The sequence below is a fragment of the Bison bison genome, unplaced genomic scaffold (genome assembly GCF_000754665.1).
Source record: "Bison bison bison isolate TAMUID 2011002044 unplaced genomic scaffold, Bison_UMD1.0 scf7180017864390, whole genome shotgun sequence".
Lineage (NCBI taxonomy): Eukaryota > Metazoa > Chordata > Mammalia > Artiodactyla > Bovidae > Bison > Bison bison.
The window spans coordinates 2824289-2837726 of record NW_011494962.1 but is presented as its reverse complement, the minus strand read 5'-3'; the positions used below and the strand labels follow the sequence as shown (position 1 = coordinate 2837726).

The window sequence follows — 13438 nt, the reverse complement described above, 5'->3', positions numbered from 1 at the left end:
GTTGCCTTTAGTCTTATTTCATAATACTCACTAGACCCTCTGCTGAATAGAAGACATTCTTGCTTTGTTCCTGACCTTTGGGGGAAAGCAGTGATTTTTTTTTTTTTTTTTTTGGCCATTGAACAGGATCTTAGAGAATATACTTTGTATGATTTCAGTCTTTTAAAATTAATTGATACTTGTCCTAATATTCAGAGTTCCATATCCTTGATGATTTTCTGTCTAGTTGTCCTACCTATTAATGAGAATAGGATTTTGAGATCTCAGACTGTTACTGTTTTGTTTTTTCCTTCAGTTCTGTCAGGTTTTGCTTTGTTTGGGGCTGTTTTTACTTGTGTATGTTTATAATCGCTATATCTTCTTGATGATTTGACTGCCATTATAAAAGGTGCTGCTTTATCTCTAGTAATATTTTTTTGTCTGAAAGTATGTTTTGTCTGATAGACCACTTCATCTCACTTATGGTTACTGTTGGCTTTCAGTAAATTTGGGTCTTTGGGTATGTGTGCCTCTTGTAGACAGCATACAGTTGAATCTTGTTTAGTTTTACCCAGTTTAACACCCTTTGCCTTTTATATACATATATGCACACACACACAATATGTATAATAATATGTAAGATGTTTTCTTTAACATCTTGCAGAAAAACCCAAATGAACTTTTTAGTCAACCCAGTATGTTAATTATTTCTTAATAAAACAGAAAAAAATCACGAAAAAAGAAAAAATTCTTTATTTTCACCAGCTGTTTCTGTTTCCTTATCGGTTCCGTTTATTCACTCTTGTGTTATTTCTAGTTGATAATTCATTGAAGTGACTTCTGACACTTTCGTTAGTTCTTTCACCTCAGTTTGAGGTTTTAAATTTTAAATTTTTGTTGTTCTTTTATCACTAGTATACTACTTTAAAGCATTTAAAGTATTTTGTAATAGGTTGTGAACTATTTGCTCTAGAGCCAGTTTTTCTGGCATATTTGTATTGTCCTTAGGGATGTTATTTTCTTTATTCTTTTTTGTTTTTAATATTAACTTTTTATTTCTTTGGCCACATCTGTGGCCTGTGGGATGTCAGTTCCCTGACCAGGGATTGAACCCGTGCCCCCTCCATTGGATGTACAGAGTCTTAACCACTGGGCCTCCAGGGAAGTGCCTTTAAAACTAACTTTTAAAATGGGGCTTGATCTTAATATATTTTTATATTTTCACATGAAATTGTTTTTCTGGAACTTGTTGAAGAAGGCAGAGTTTATCATAACTTCATTCACTTTACAGAAGTCTTGAGTGTGTGTGTTTGAAAAGTTGGCAGCTTGCTTGTGCAAACTCCTAGCTCTGTTTCCTTCTGCCAGTTTTTTCTGCACCTTATTTTCCATTATTTCTCTTGCACTGTCATCCTCACTTTCTTTCTGTTCCCTGTAGGTCGGATTGGGCCTTTGTCTGGAAGGGAGCTCTGTTGGGCCAGTGAGAGAGTTCCTTGTTAGTATGCCAGTCCCTTCCGTACCATCCATCCAGTCTTTGTATTCACTTACTCTCCAAGTGGCCAGAACCATTCCTTGTCAGCTGCTGCTCTCAGATTGGTTTGTGAAGCTTTCCATTGCTATCTGTTGTGTGTTCTCCTGGGCCTGGATCTGCCAAATGCCCTATTTTTTTCCTTCTGATTCCTCCTGCAGAAGTGCTGATGCTAATCAGATCTTACAGCTGTTGGTAGTTTTCCTTTCTGTGTCTAGGGTTTTGAAGTAATACCTTCTTACCTGTCTTGGTTGCAAGTGTTGTCCATGAGGTTTTGGTTTTCCTTCCTAGTTGTTCTGTTTTCCTGTGAAAGACTTGTAGAGATTTTTTTCAAACACTGTATACTGCTACCACTGTTGTCATATTTTTAGGTGTTAAGAAAACCTCACTGTGATGTGGAGAAACTCTTCTAAGGTTAGGTTCAGATGTCAGAATTTATCATAGTAGTACTTTGATGTGATTAAGTAGATTTGTTTCCTACACAGATGGGGAGTTCTGAGTCAGGGGCAGAGGACAACTTTCTGGGAGGAGGTCCAGAAACAGAAAGTGAATACAAGTGCACAGGTGTTTTATAAAGGGTAAGTCTGGTTGGTGCAGAATTTGAAAGAGGCACCTGTCAGCCGTGGAATCTGAAATAGACAGCAAGTGCACACCTGTGCTTGGGATACTGGCGAGAATGAGCTCGTAAGAAAATGATGGGCAGGTGGACGAGGTGATGCTTAGAGGTTGCCAGCACTAAAGCATAACATCACTTGGGGTTTTGGTTTCTTTCTTTTGGTACCCATTGTAGTGATCCACTTTTTAATTCCTGTTATAGTTGAGGCATACTACTGAAGAACTGGGCTTCAATCTTGCCTGCCACATTTGTTCTCACTATCCATGATCAACTCCTTCTTTTCACTTGAGTTTCCAGGGGAGTAGTCCCAACCAGAGAGAAGACAGGTGAAGACAGTGTACACTAATCTGTACTTTGAGGAACAGATCACCATTGGCTAGACAAATTACCAAAGAATATGACAATGAGTGATAGCCATCTTAGCTGTGCTTTTTGTTAATTTCATATTTCATTTAAAATGTTTCATTTTATCAGGCATTCACTGAGTATGTAATAATACTAATGAATCTAACTAATTCATACATACTGTATTGTGTGAGATCCTGGGAATATAAATAAGCCAAAGTCTAGTATTTACTTGACTCTAGTAAGCTTTTTATTGACTAGCACATGAAATGTTTACTAAACTTGTAAAATATTATCCCTGAATCAGAAATACTAAAATACTGAAAACAGACATCCTAAAGTTGAGGAGCCATTTATGAAATGTTTATTAAGTACCAAGCATAATGCCTAAATGCTTTTTGCCTAAATGCTTTTTCATATATTATGATTTAATCTTCACAGTAACTCAGGTTAGATTATCATCTTTTAATAACAGGTGAGGAAAACAGAATTTGTGGAAATAAGTTATTGTAATTGCAGGGGGACATTTGAACTCAGTTCTGTCTCATTTCTTGTTTGGTTGCCAGGTCAAGTCCAACTCTTTACAACTCAGCAGACTGCAGCACGCCAGGCTCATTTCTTATCAGTACATCAGTGCTTTCAGTCAGGTTGTAAAATGCGTGTATCTTTTACAGAGGGATTTTGGCTATTGCTATCTGTTAATTCTTCTGTGTTAAGCTTATTAGAGTGAATTTTAACTTTTTATTTAATAGTATACAAAGGACTTAGACTTTTTTTCCTCCCCAAAGTCTTTCAAAGAACTGATAATGTAATTTCAGATACTTTAAGATGTCTAATGAAAGCCTAAGCAATTTCATCTTTAGTATTACTTATATTTCTCAATCATGTTACTTTACTTTCTTGGCAGCTGTTTATGTTTTACCATAATGAATTTTGGGATACTTAAGTGTAAAATATGCTGCTGCTGCTAAGTCACTTTAGTTGTGTCCGACTCTCTGCGACCCCGTAGACGGCAGCCCACCAGGCTTCCCCGTCCCTGGGATTCTCCAGGCAAGAACACTGGAGTGGGTTGCCATTTCCTTCTCCAATGCATGAAAGTGAAAAGTCAAAGTGAAGTCACTCAGTCCTGTCTGACTCTTAGCGACCCCATGGACTGCAGCCTACCAGGCTCCTCCATCCATGGGATTTTCCAGGCAAGAGTACTGGAGTGGGGTGCAAGCCTATTTAAATTTGAACTTGAACTATGGTATCACTCACATAGTAACAATCGTAAATGTTATAAAGCTGTTCATTTAAAAAGTGAAAGAAAGTCCACTTCAGAAGTAGACATCGTGACATTGTGACAGTTGTTATTGGGAAATGAGAGAGAAAGTAATATGCTAGGGAAGTGAGAGTTAAGAAAAGTGAGAGGAGAAAATTGTGGTGATGGGTGGCATAGTTGTGAGGTTTTAAAATAGAAAGTTTGTGAAACTAGTCATTCTAATCTTGAATTCAGTTATTGAAAAATCTGGCTCAAATTTTAAACACTTTAGGCTAGAATCATTCCGTGTAATTCTGCTTAGATGAAAATGATCTTACTGCTCTTTAATTTAGTATAGGTGGTCTGTTAGGTATTAGAAATCATCAGATAACCTTACGGACCGAAAAGTTGGATTGTCTTTGAGTGTGTTATCCTTTATTTCTCTTTAATTGCTTACATTTTCCTCTTTCTCTCCTCGCTGAGTGATTTATGAAAATATTAAGATTTGGTATTACGAAAATATCAAAGCATTTATTTTCTTAATTTATTACTGTGGCTTAAATGTGATTTATTCATTATTCAAGAATTTTCTTATTTACATAACTCTCCATGAGACTGCACAGTTCTGTGTCTTGAGTACTGGTCAGGCTGTCTACCTCTCCTTCCATATAGTTAGGATTGCTTATGAATTTGGGGATCTGCTTTGTCTCTTGAACACATTCAGCCAGTGGTTGGGCTTCCTCTTTGCCCCTTGGCTTGTGGGGATGAAGTAACCATACAGCAGAAAGCCAGCTAAGATGATCATTTGCTGCAGCTAATCTGGGCTTTGCAGAGAGAACTCTCCCAGAATGCCTTTCTAGCCTCATGTGCATGTTTTTACTCTTCACTTATGAAAGCCATAAAAAGTGACCGAAGAAATAGGCTCAGATTATTTGTTCTTCCACATCAAGAAGGGAGAAACTTACTGCTAATTAAAACTACTTCCCAGTGACTTCTTCAAACCCTGGGATTTTTCATGTTGCTGGCCTTCCTCCTTCTGATGACATGAATCATGTGGGAGGGTGGGAGATGGGAACCGACAGCAGTGTTGGTACGTTAGCTCTCACTCGTCTGCTTGCAGTGCGCCTGGCGCCCGGTGCCAAGCTAGAAACCGTTCTTGATTGGGGAATTTGCACACCATGAACTCAAATAAATTTGAATTTACTCTGTGACTATTTTTCATAGGTGTATTTGACCTTAAGGTATGTGTTATCCAGGATTTGTATGTGTTAATGTGGACTACAAGACCATTTCAGTGGGAGCAATAAAGTTTAGATTAAAAAAGAAAATTTAGAAATGTTTGCGCTTTTCTCTTTGGGTTACTAGGCAGGCGGTGGTTAAAGGTTCCCTTCCACATCCTTTTGCCCTGACGTTATTTGAGGACACATTGTACTGGACTGACTGGAATACACATTCCATTTTGGCTTGCAACAAGTACACTGGCGAGGGTCTGCGTGAAATCCATTCTAACATCTTCTCTCCCATGGATATACATGTCTTCAGCCAACAGAGGCAGCCAAATGGTAAGTGATCTTGATTTTTAAATTGCAAGTTGGAATAGTTTTGTAGCCCTCTGATGTCTGGCTTTAGTGAGGGGGCAAGAGGAGAGAGGATGTATTCAGAGTGGGAAGGAATAAAAAATTGGGAAAATGTCAAAATTCAAGGTAGACAATAGTCTAAACCATTTGTAGCTTAGTATCTATCGCTGCAGACCACCTCAGCCCTTTGTTTTAGTCTGGGGTTATGAAGGTAAAGAAGAGAGAGGAAAAAAAAAATTGAGATAGCTCATATATTAAGATTCTGTGCAAATACATTTTGTATTCATATTATTTCTCACTAATGAGTGATTTCGTCCATTGTATGTTTAGAAACAGACACTTTCCTTGAATGGAAACCTCTTAATTATTAATTAATGTAATTATTAATGTAACTGGTTCATTTAAGTACCTCAGGTTGCTTCAGTAAAGTACTTGCTTATCCCTTTTCTGTGTATATCTCCCCCTCCTTTTTCTTCTGTTTCTGGTCACCCTTTATAATGATTTGGACTGTGACTGCTGACAACAGTTTCTTGCAAGAGAATGTTAAGTGTTTGGCACTTGTGTGTAAATAAATGTCTGACATGTGTCTGAGTGTATTTCAGATTGTATTCCAGAGCCAAAAATGCAGGGCTTTTGGATTATGCATTACTTTGTATTAGCTCTTTCCATTTAAGGGGAGATAGTCAAATATTGAATGTGTCATATTGGAATCCAGTGATCATGAGTTCATAAAAATGTTTTAAAATGTTTGTGTTACTCTTTTGTAAAAAAAAAAAAAAAAGAATGTTAGTCACTTGTATAAATGTCTTATTCTCATTGTTGGCTTTTTAATGGCACTGTTGATCCTTTATGTTTTACTTGTTTGAGAATTTGCAATTATCTGTGATACTGCCTTTTATCTTTCATATTTTTTGTTTCCATGTTGATTTTTCTCTGAATATTGTTTAAATTCATCCTTTTCTATTGTTTCTTCAGATTTTCTAATTAATCTCTGGTTCTGAGTTTCCCCTTTTAAAATCCATAATGCTTACCTTTTCCATGTAAATCTTTTCCACAGTGTGGCTTTTCTTGACTCTCCGTGCCTCCACCACAGACATTCCCTTCTCTGTGCTCATTCAGCTTTTATTGTTGTTAGTCAAATCTTAACTTCAGTTACTCTGATCACCTTCCTATTTCACACAGTGTACAGCCTCCAAGCTTTCATTCGTGTGGTTTTACCACACTTAAATGTCCTCCTGTCTGTCCTTCCTGTCTTTCAAGGCTTCTGCCATGCCTGTATCTACTATGAAGCTTTTCTTCAGTTCTCCAATCTGTTAGTGCTTTATTTCCCATTGACTCTATACTTACTTACAGTCTGAATGTGCAAGATCTCAATTTCGTTGTTCTGTAGTATTTTCCATTATTACTGTTCATGAATTTTGGCTTACTGGCTAGATTGCAAGCTCTTTTGGGGCAGGGACAGCCTGCTTTACTTCTTGTGTATTCCTCTTTGGATACAGAATGCTAAGTAGATTTTTCACTGTTTAATTCCCTTCCTTGCAGATGGTCTGGTCGTCAAGCACCCAGATGACATTTGGTAATAATTTGGTTTATCAGAGGTGCTTATGTTATGGTCGTTAACCTTTGTGTACCTAGAGTGGGGGAGGTCATCCATAATCATTGGTATTAATCAGTGTGATTTATATTTGACAGCTACAAATCCATGTGGAATTGATAATGGTGGTTGTTCCCACTTGTGTTTGATGTCTCCAGTCAAGCCTTTTTATCAGTGTGCTTGCCCAACTGGGGTCACACTCCTGGAGAACGGAAAAACCTGCAAAGATGGTAAGAAGTTGGTTGCCAAGAAGGAAGAATTTTAGATAGCAGTTGGGATTCTATATGGTTATTTTATTTCTCTATAATAAGCTCTGTAAGTTACAGTGCTTTGGGAGACTAGTCACTTAATCCCTCAGTCTTCACAGTTGCCTATGTAATAGGAGTGTTTTGCATTTTATGGCATCTCTTGAATGTTGTTTTATAAATTATTTTAGTATTTTAGCTGAATTTTTAACATGCAATTTTTTGGGGAAAAAATAGGTGCCATTTCTCTTCTTTGTTAGATCTCAGTCATGAATATCACAGTTGCTTCTTGTGGAAATGAATATTCTCATAAAGAATATATTTTTAACAAGTAACATTTGTAAATAAAGAACCTTTGCAAGGAAAAGATGTATATTAAACTTTTAATTATAAAGACTATCATGGGATAGATACATTTTCTGAAAAATGATTGAATGATATTTTTAATTGCCTTTTAACAATAGAGAAGTGCCTTCAGAAGAAGAAAAGAATTCCTTATTGTTCTGCTCAAAGCAGCCTGTTGCTGTACTTAACCACCACACTGCCTCTTCTCCTTGCTCTCAGTTCCCTGTAGAGAGGGCATGTTGGAGAAATGTTCTGATTTAGGACATTTCAAGGTCCTTCTGGTTTGGGAGAATGCCAGTTCTCTTTTTCTTCTTAAAGAGAATGTTGTTCTTCATTCTTAACCCTATGGATCACCATCTGGTTCTCTAGCCACAAGACCTGGTAAGAAAATTGTATGTAGCAGTGGCTTCTTTATCTAACTCTGAAAAGTAGAAGCCTTTATTTAGGAGTCGGTTAGAGTTCCTTGCCTGGAGAATCCCAGGGACATGGGCTTCCATCTATGGGGTCGCACAGGGTCGGACACGACTGAAGCGACTTAGCAGCAGCAGTAGAGTTTCTGGCAAGGGGATCAGGGAGTCAGAGAGATGGGATTGAGTTGGTATACAGGGTATTTGTCATGACTTGGCATTGATAAATTATCCTCCTGGTCAGAGGTGAAACTGGCTGATTCTTGTGACACGTTTCCATGGCAAACAATAATTTGGTTTCAATTTAAAACAAAAGGTTTATGTAATGTTGCTTTTTTGTTAAAAAATGTAGACTTTAAAATAGTGGGTTTATTTTAGCCATAGTGGTCTGTTTACAGCCTTAGAGCAGTGCAAATGTACCTGTTTAATGAGCATCTTAATTTCAGATATACATTTGGCATGTAGTAGCCTTAAGTTTGGAGAAGGCAATGGCACCCTACTCCAGTACTCTTTCCTGGAAAATCCCATGGACAGAGGAGCCTGGTGGGCTGCAATCCATGGGGTCGCTAAGAGTCAGACACGACTTCACTTTGACTTTTCACTTTCATGCATTGGAGAAGGAAATGGCAACCCACTCCAGTGTTCTTGCTTGGAGAATCCCAGGGATGGGGGAGCCTGGTGGGCTGCTGTCTATGGGGTCGCACAGAGTCGGACACGACTGAAGCGACTTAGCAGCAGCAGCAGCCTTAAGTTAACTATTTTGTTTTGATCCCCTTGCCAAATTAACAGCTTCACTTTCTAAGACTTCTTTGTTTGAAGAGTTTATGGCTGGCTCCTTTTGGTAGTTAGCGGAGGCAGTGAATTTTATAAAGTTATTCCTACTTGGTGTCCACTGTGGCATTTAGGGCTGTATTCTCTCCAAGGTAGGGTTTATTTATAATTAATCCATGAGTCAAAAAGCTGATGCTGAGAGCTTCTTCTCTCCTTAATTTTTTCTACTATAATTCCAGATTAATGCTTGAAGTTTAATATCAGTATTTTCTTTCAGACTCATTTCTTTGTTTGGGAATCGTTTTCCAGATGTCAACTTGCTTGCTGTCTTTTTGTTAGCTTTTATATAATGTTAGATGATTTTTTGCTAGTGGTTGACTTGAGCATTTAAAATCAAAACAAACAAGATTGAGGTAATGTTCTCATTCTGAGCTGTATTTTTATTGATTGCTGCTTTGGTTTTAAAACACTTCATAAATAAATCTGTTTTTAAAAACTCAGTGAAATAAAAATTAAAGAGTTTATTAGAAAATAATGTATTAGCTAGTATTTATTGAGTACTTTTGTATTTGGTACATTTTTGAGTTTTATATTTATTTCCTCTAAGTCTCTCAGCAACCCTATGAGATATCGATGAAGATATCAGGCTTAGAGAGATGAGGTGTTTTGCCTGACTTTGTATAACTGCTTGAATCGGTTCTGTTAAACGCACAGGTCTCACCTTGAACCACTGGGTCACATTTATTTGGTTACCTCCCCTCACATTCCCTCTCTCTTCTGCTACTGTTTGCTCCTCCATAGCCTCTTTTGTCCTTAATTCTGTCAGACATTGCCCTATAGTTCTTTTTGTTAAAACAACTTTACCGAGGTAATTTACATATCATAAAATTCAGCCTTTTCAAGTGTATAATTCAGTGATTTTTAGTCAGTTTACAGAGTTGTGCAATCATCACAATCCATCCAATTTTAGAACATTCTCATTAATAACAAAAGATCCTTGTCCTGGATTCCTTACCTTTTTAAACATCTTTCTTGAACAAAGGACATATATCTTATACTTCCTCTAATATTTAGCTACTTAGCTTCTTAGTCATTACTTAGTTATATTCATTTGACCTTTAAGTGGCTGTTCTTAATTCCAGGGGCTATGTAATGAATGAAGCCAGAGAGAGAATCAGACGTTGTTTTGGAGAGTTCAGCCATTACAGAGCATGACCTCTTAGTCCAGCTCTTCCTGTTTTACTGCATTACTTTCTATTCTACCCAAAATAGACCCTAGTATCCTTTTATACTCATTGCTTTTCAGTTCCTGAAAAAGTTCTGCATTCTTTATTTAGAGACTAAATTTGGCCTGTGGGTTTCCATTTTTTCTTCATTGTTTTTCCCTTTGTTGTTCTAGGTGCCACTGAATTACTGCTTCTAGCCCGAAGGACAGACTTGAGACGCATTTCTTTGGATACACCAGATTTCACTGACATTGTTCTACAGTTAGAAGACATCCGCCATGCCATTGCCATAGATTATGATCCTGTGGAAGGCTATATCTACTGGACTGATGATGAAGTGAGGGCCATACGCCGCTCCTTCATAGATGGATCTGGCAGTCAGTTTGTGGTCACTGCCCAAATTGCCCATCCTGATGGTATTGCTGTTGATTGGGTTGCCCGAAATCTTTATTGGACAGACACTGGCACTGATCGGATAGAAGTGACAAGGCTCAACGGGACCATGAGGAAGATCTTGATTTCAGAGGACTTAGAGGAACCCCGGGCTATTGTGCTAGATCCCATGGTTGGGTAAGAGGCTCTACTGACAGAAAATTTTGCCAGGGGTTTCTATTTCCGCAGGTACCCAAAACATTGACAAAAACAACATGAAGTATATGTTGCTTTCCAATAAATAGTTCTTTAATGACTGTGCATTTTTAGAGTACAGTGATTGGAATAAAACCTCAAGTTAATGAATTGCTAGTTTTTTCCCCTGAATGTTTTTAATACGTTTTCTTTCTAAATTAAGTCCATACTTGCTGACTTTGGGTGTTGGCTGCAGATTTTGCCAAGGTTGTATCATGACCATGAAAAATATGGAGAGAAATTGTTTTCAGAACTCTTTCTCTTCCTCTAGAAAATTTAATTTCATCTCATTTTCAGTACTTCTAGGATGATTTGGTAAAGAATATGTTTCTTTTTAAATGTCCCTAAATATATGAATGGCCTGATTTCTAAAACTTGGTCAGGATATGCAGCTATACGCCTGGTCTGTCTTCCTTTTTTTTTTTTTTTTTGGCTATTACACCCTGACCATGATCCATGGAAACACAGCTTTCTACATACTCATCAACGTTATTTGTTAATGTGAGATTCATCCTGAGGGTGAACATAATGACAGATTATTACACTTCAGTGCATGCCAATGCCTTTGAGCCCCTTAAACTTTCAGGAGCCACAAGAATCAGTGCTACGAGAAGAGTTAGTTATTTGGGGAAATTGGTTTTCCATCTGAATATTACTACTGGGATAACCTTTTTTTTTGTCAGAGATAATAAGCTAGCAAGAGAGAGAAGATTGTTCCTGGTAAGGAACACAAAAAAACCTAAACATAGAATCTCATTATTGGAAGGCGTTTTTCATTATCAGTCCTAGAAAACACTGTTTGATCTGAAAAAATTTTTTACAAGCTTATACACTGCAATTATAAATGTCTTAAACAGACTCTTTGTATGTTTTAAATCTTGTTTTTCCTTCTGTAGATGTTAACTGGTAACCAATGTACAAAAGGGTTGGATCTCACCTTCAGGATATCTGAAATTTACACTTTATTGTCCGTTTTTAGCTCATACTCTGTATACTTCTGTAGGTACATGTATTGGACTGACTGGGGAGAAATCCCGAAAATTGAGCGAGCAGCTTTGGATGGTTCTGATCGAGTAGTGTTGGTTAACACTTCTCTTGGTTGGCCAAATGGTTTAGCCTTGGATTATGATGAAGGCAAAATATACTGGGGAGATGCCAAAACAGACAAAATTGAGGTTTGTTTCTTGCTTTTTCACTTTAAAACCACTTTTATAAGGGTTTTTGAGTTGATGGTGATGTGATGCAGATATTCTTGTCTCTTCACTGGGTTGCCAGAGGTGTCTTATATTTTAATCAACCTTTAGGATTATAGGAATTAACATCTTTTCTTCCAACTCACCAGAAGATTTCTGAGTTAAACTTACATGAGAAATAGGTGTTCATCTATTTCTAGTCTAAAAAGCTTATGTGAATGATTTTTCTCATTATGGGTAAAACCACTGCCTGAATTTCCTAGGGGTAGTTTGCGCAAATCAGATGTTAAATAAGCTTGATACTGGAAGAGCTGGTAGTCATTGTCAGGAAAACAAAGCATACTCTTTGTTGGTGTTGGGGAAGTTTGTGGTATATATTAACTATTAAGATGGTTACATGCAAACTGTTTTTAAATTGATTTATGAGCTATGTGGGAGAAAAATTAATTAGCCAGGGCTTGAGGGAAAATATTTAACAAATCATAGAACTACGTTGGGGCAGTCAGAATAGAATTATGGTGGAAACAGCCACTATATGTGAGTATTTTATTACTTTGTTTTGTAAAGGGTGAAAATCCCTGATAATGAATGTGAAGTCTGAATTCTACAACTTTAAATTGGGCTCTGCTAGAGGTCTTGTGGGTCACATACTTAAAACAGAGTTTTGATCACAGTGTTTCTTTGGAGAACACATGATTTCATATAAGGTGTAGGTTTGAATGGCTCTTCAAAGCCACGGCACGCATCTCGTAATAGATAATTTGGGCTATAGAGCAGTTACTTTAGAAAGGTAATTCTTGGGAGTGACAGGGACTCTCAGGGAATAATGAGATAAAGGGCCTTCGTTTCAGGTTGGAATCTTGGAATAGGAAAAAAAACCCATTCCACTAGGCTTAAGTCCTGAAAACCATCTTCTGCTCTTGCAGCTGGTTTCCATTAATAGAAAACTTCACAAAGACTTGACTATACAAATGTCTTCCCTGTTGTTAGTGTTTCACTGCCCTCACCCCCTCTAAATCCATGTTAGTGTTGAAATTTTTAGCAGCTGGAGTGCAGTGCTGCTGAGACAGAGGTTGTGAGTTTACTTTTCAGACAGGCCATGAGCATCATTGGGGTACAGATTATACACCATTCCCCTCCAGTTCACGAATTGCGAATTGTTGATCCACCCTGGACTCTCCATGAGTGTATATGTGTTACTACTCTTAGAAAAACAGTTTTGGCCCATGTGTCCCAGAGGACTGTGTGTACATAAGGCAGGAGCACATAGTTTACATCAGAGAAGAGAACGTGATTTTTTATTTCATAGGGATTTTAAAAATTCCCTATTTGATCTTATCTTTCTTAGCTTATTATGACTGTTTCAGTTCAGTTCAGTCGCTCAGTCGTGTCTGACTCTTTGCGACCCCATGAATCACAGCATGCCAGGCCTCCCTGTCCATCACCAACTCCCGGAGTTCACTCAGACTCACGTCCATCGAGTCAGTGATGCCATCCAGCCATCTCATCCTCTGTCATCCCCTTCTCCTCCTGCCCCCAATCCCTCCCAGCATCAGAGTCTTTCCCATTGAGTCAACTCTTCGCATGAGGTGGCCAAAGTACTGGAGTTTCAGCTTTAGCATCATTCCTTCCAAAGAAATCCCAGGGCTGATCTCCTTCAGGATGGACTGGTTGGATCTCCTTGCAGTCCAAGGGACTCTCAAGAGTCTTCTCCAACACCACAGTTCAAAAGCATCAATTCTTCGGCG

At 37.9% G+C, this 13438-nt stretch overlaps 1 protein-coding gene across 4 annotated transcripts in view; it reads left to right on the top strand.

Moving 5' to 3' along the window:
- Positions 1–13438, top strand: part of LRP6 (low density lipoprotein receptor-related protein 6) — a 179570-nt gene that overhangs the window by 93833 nt on the left and 72299 nt on the right. For all 4 annotated transcript variants that reach the window (XR_826921.1, XM_010858689.1, XM_010858688.1 and 1 more), the window contains 4 exons: positions 5071–5267; positions 6975–7106; positions 10044–10440; positions 11501–11672. Coding sequence is in view for 3 of the 4 variants with exons in the window: in XM_010858689.1 (XP_010856991.1) it covers positions 5071–5267; positions 6975–7106; positions 10044–10440; positions 11501–11672 (898 nt within the window). In the remaining variant the exon portion in view is untranslated. The remainder of the gene's footprint in view (positions 1–5070; positions 5268–6974; positions 7107–10043; positions 10441–11500; positions 11673–13438) is intronic.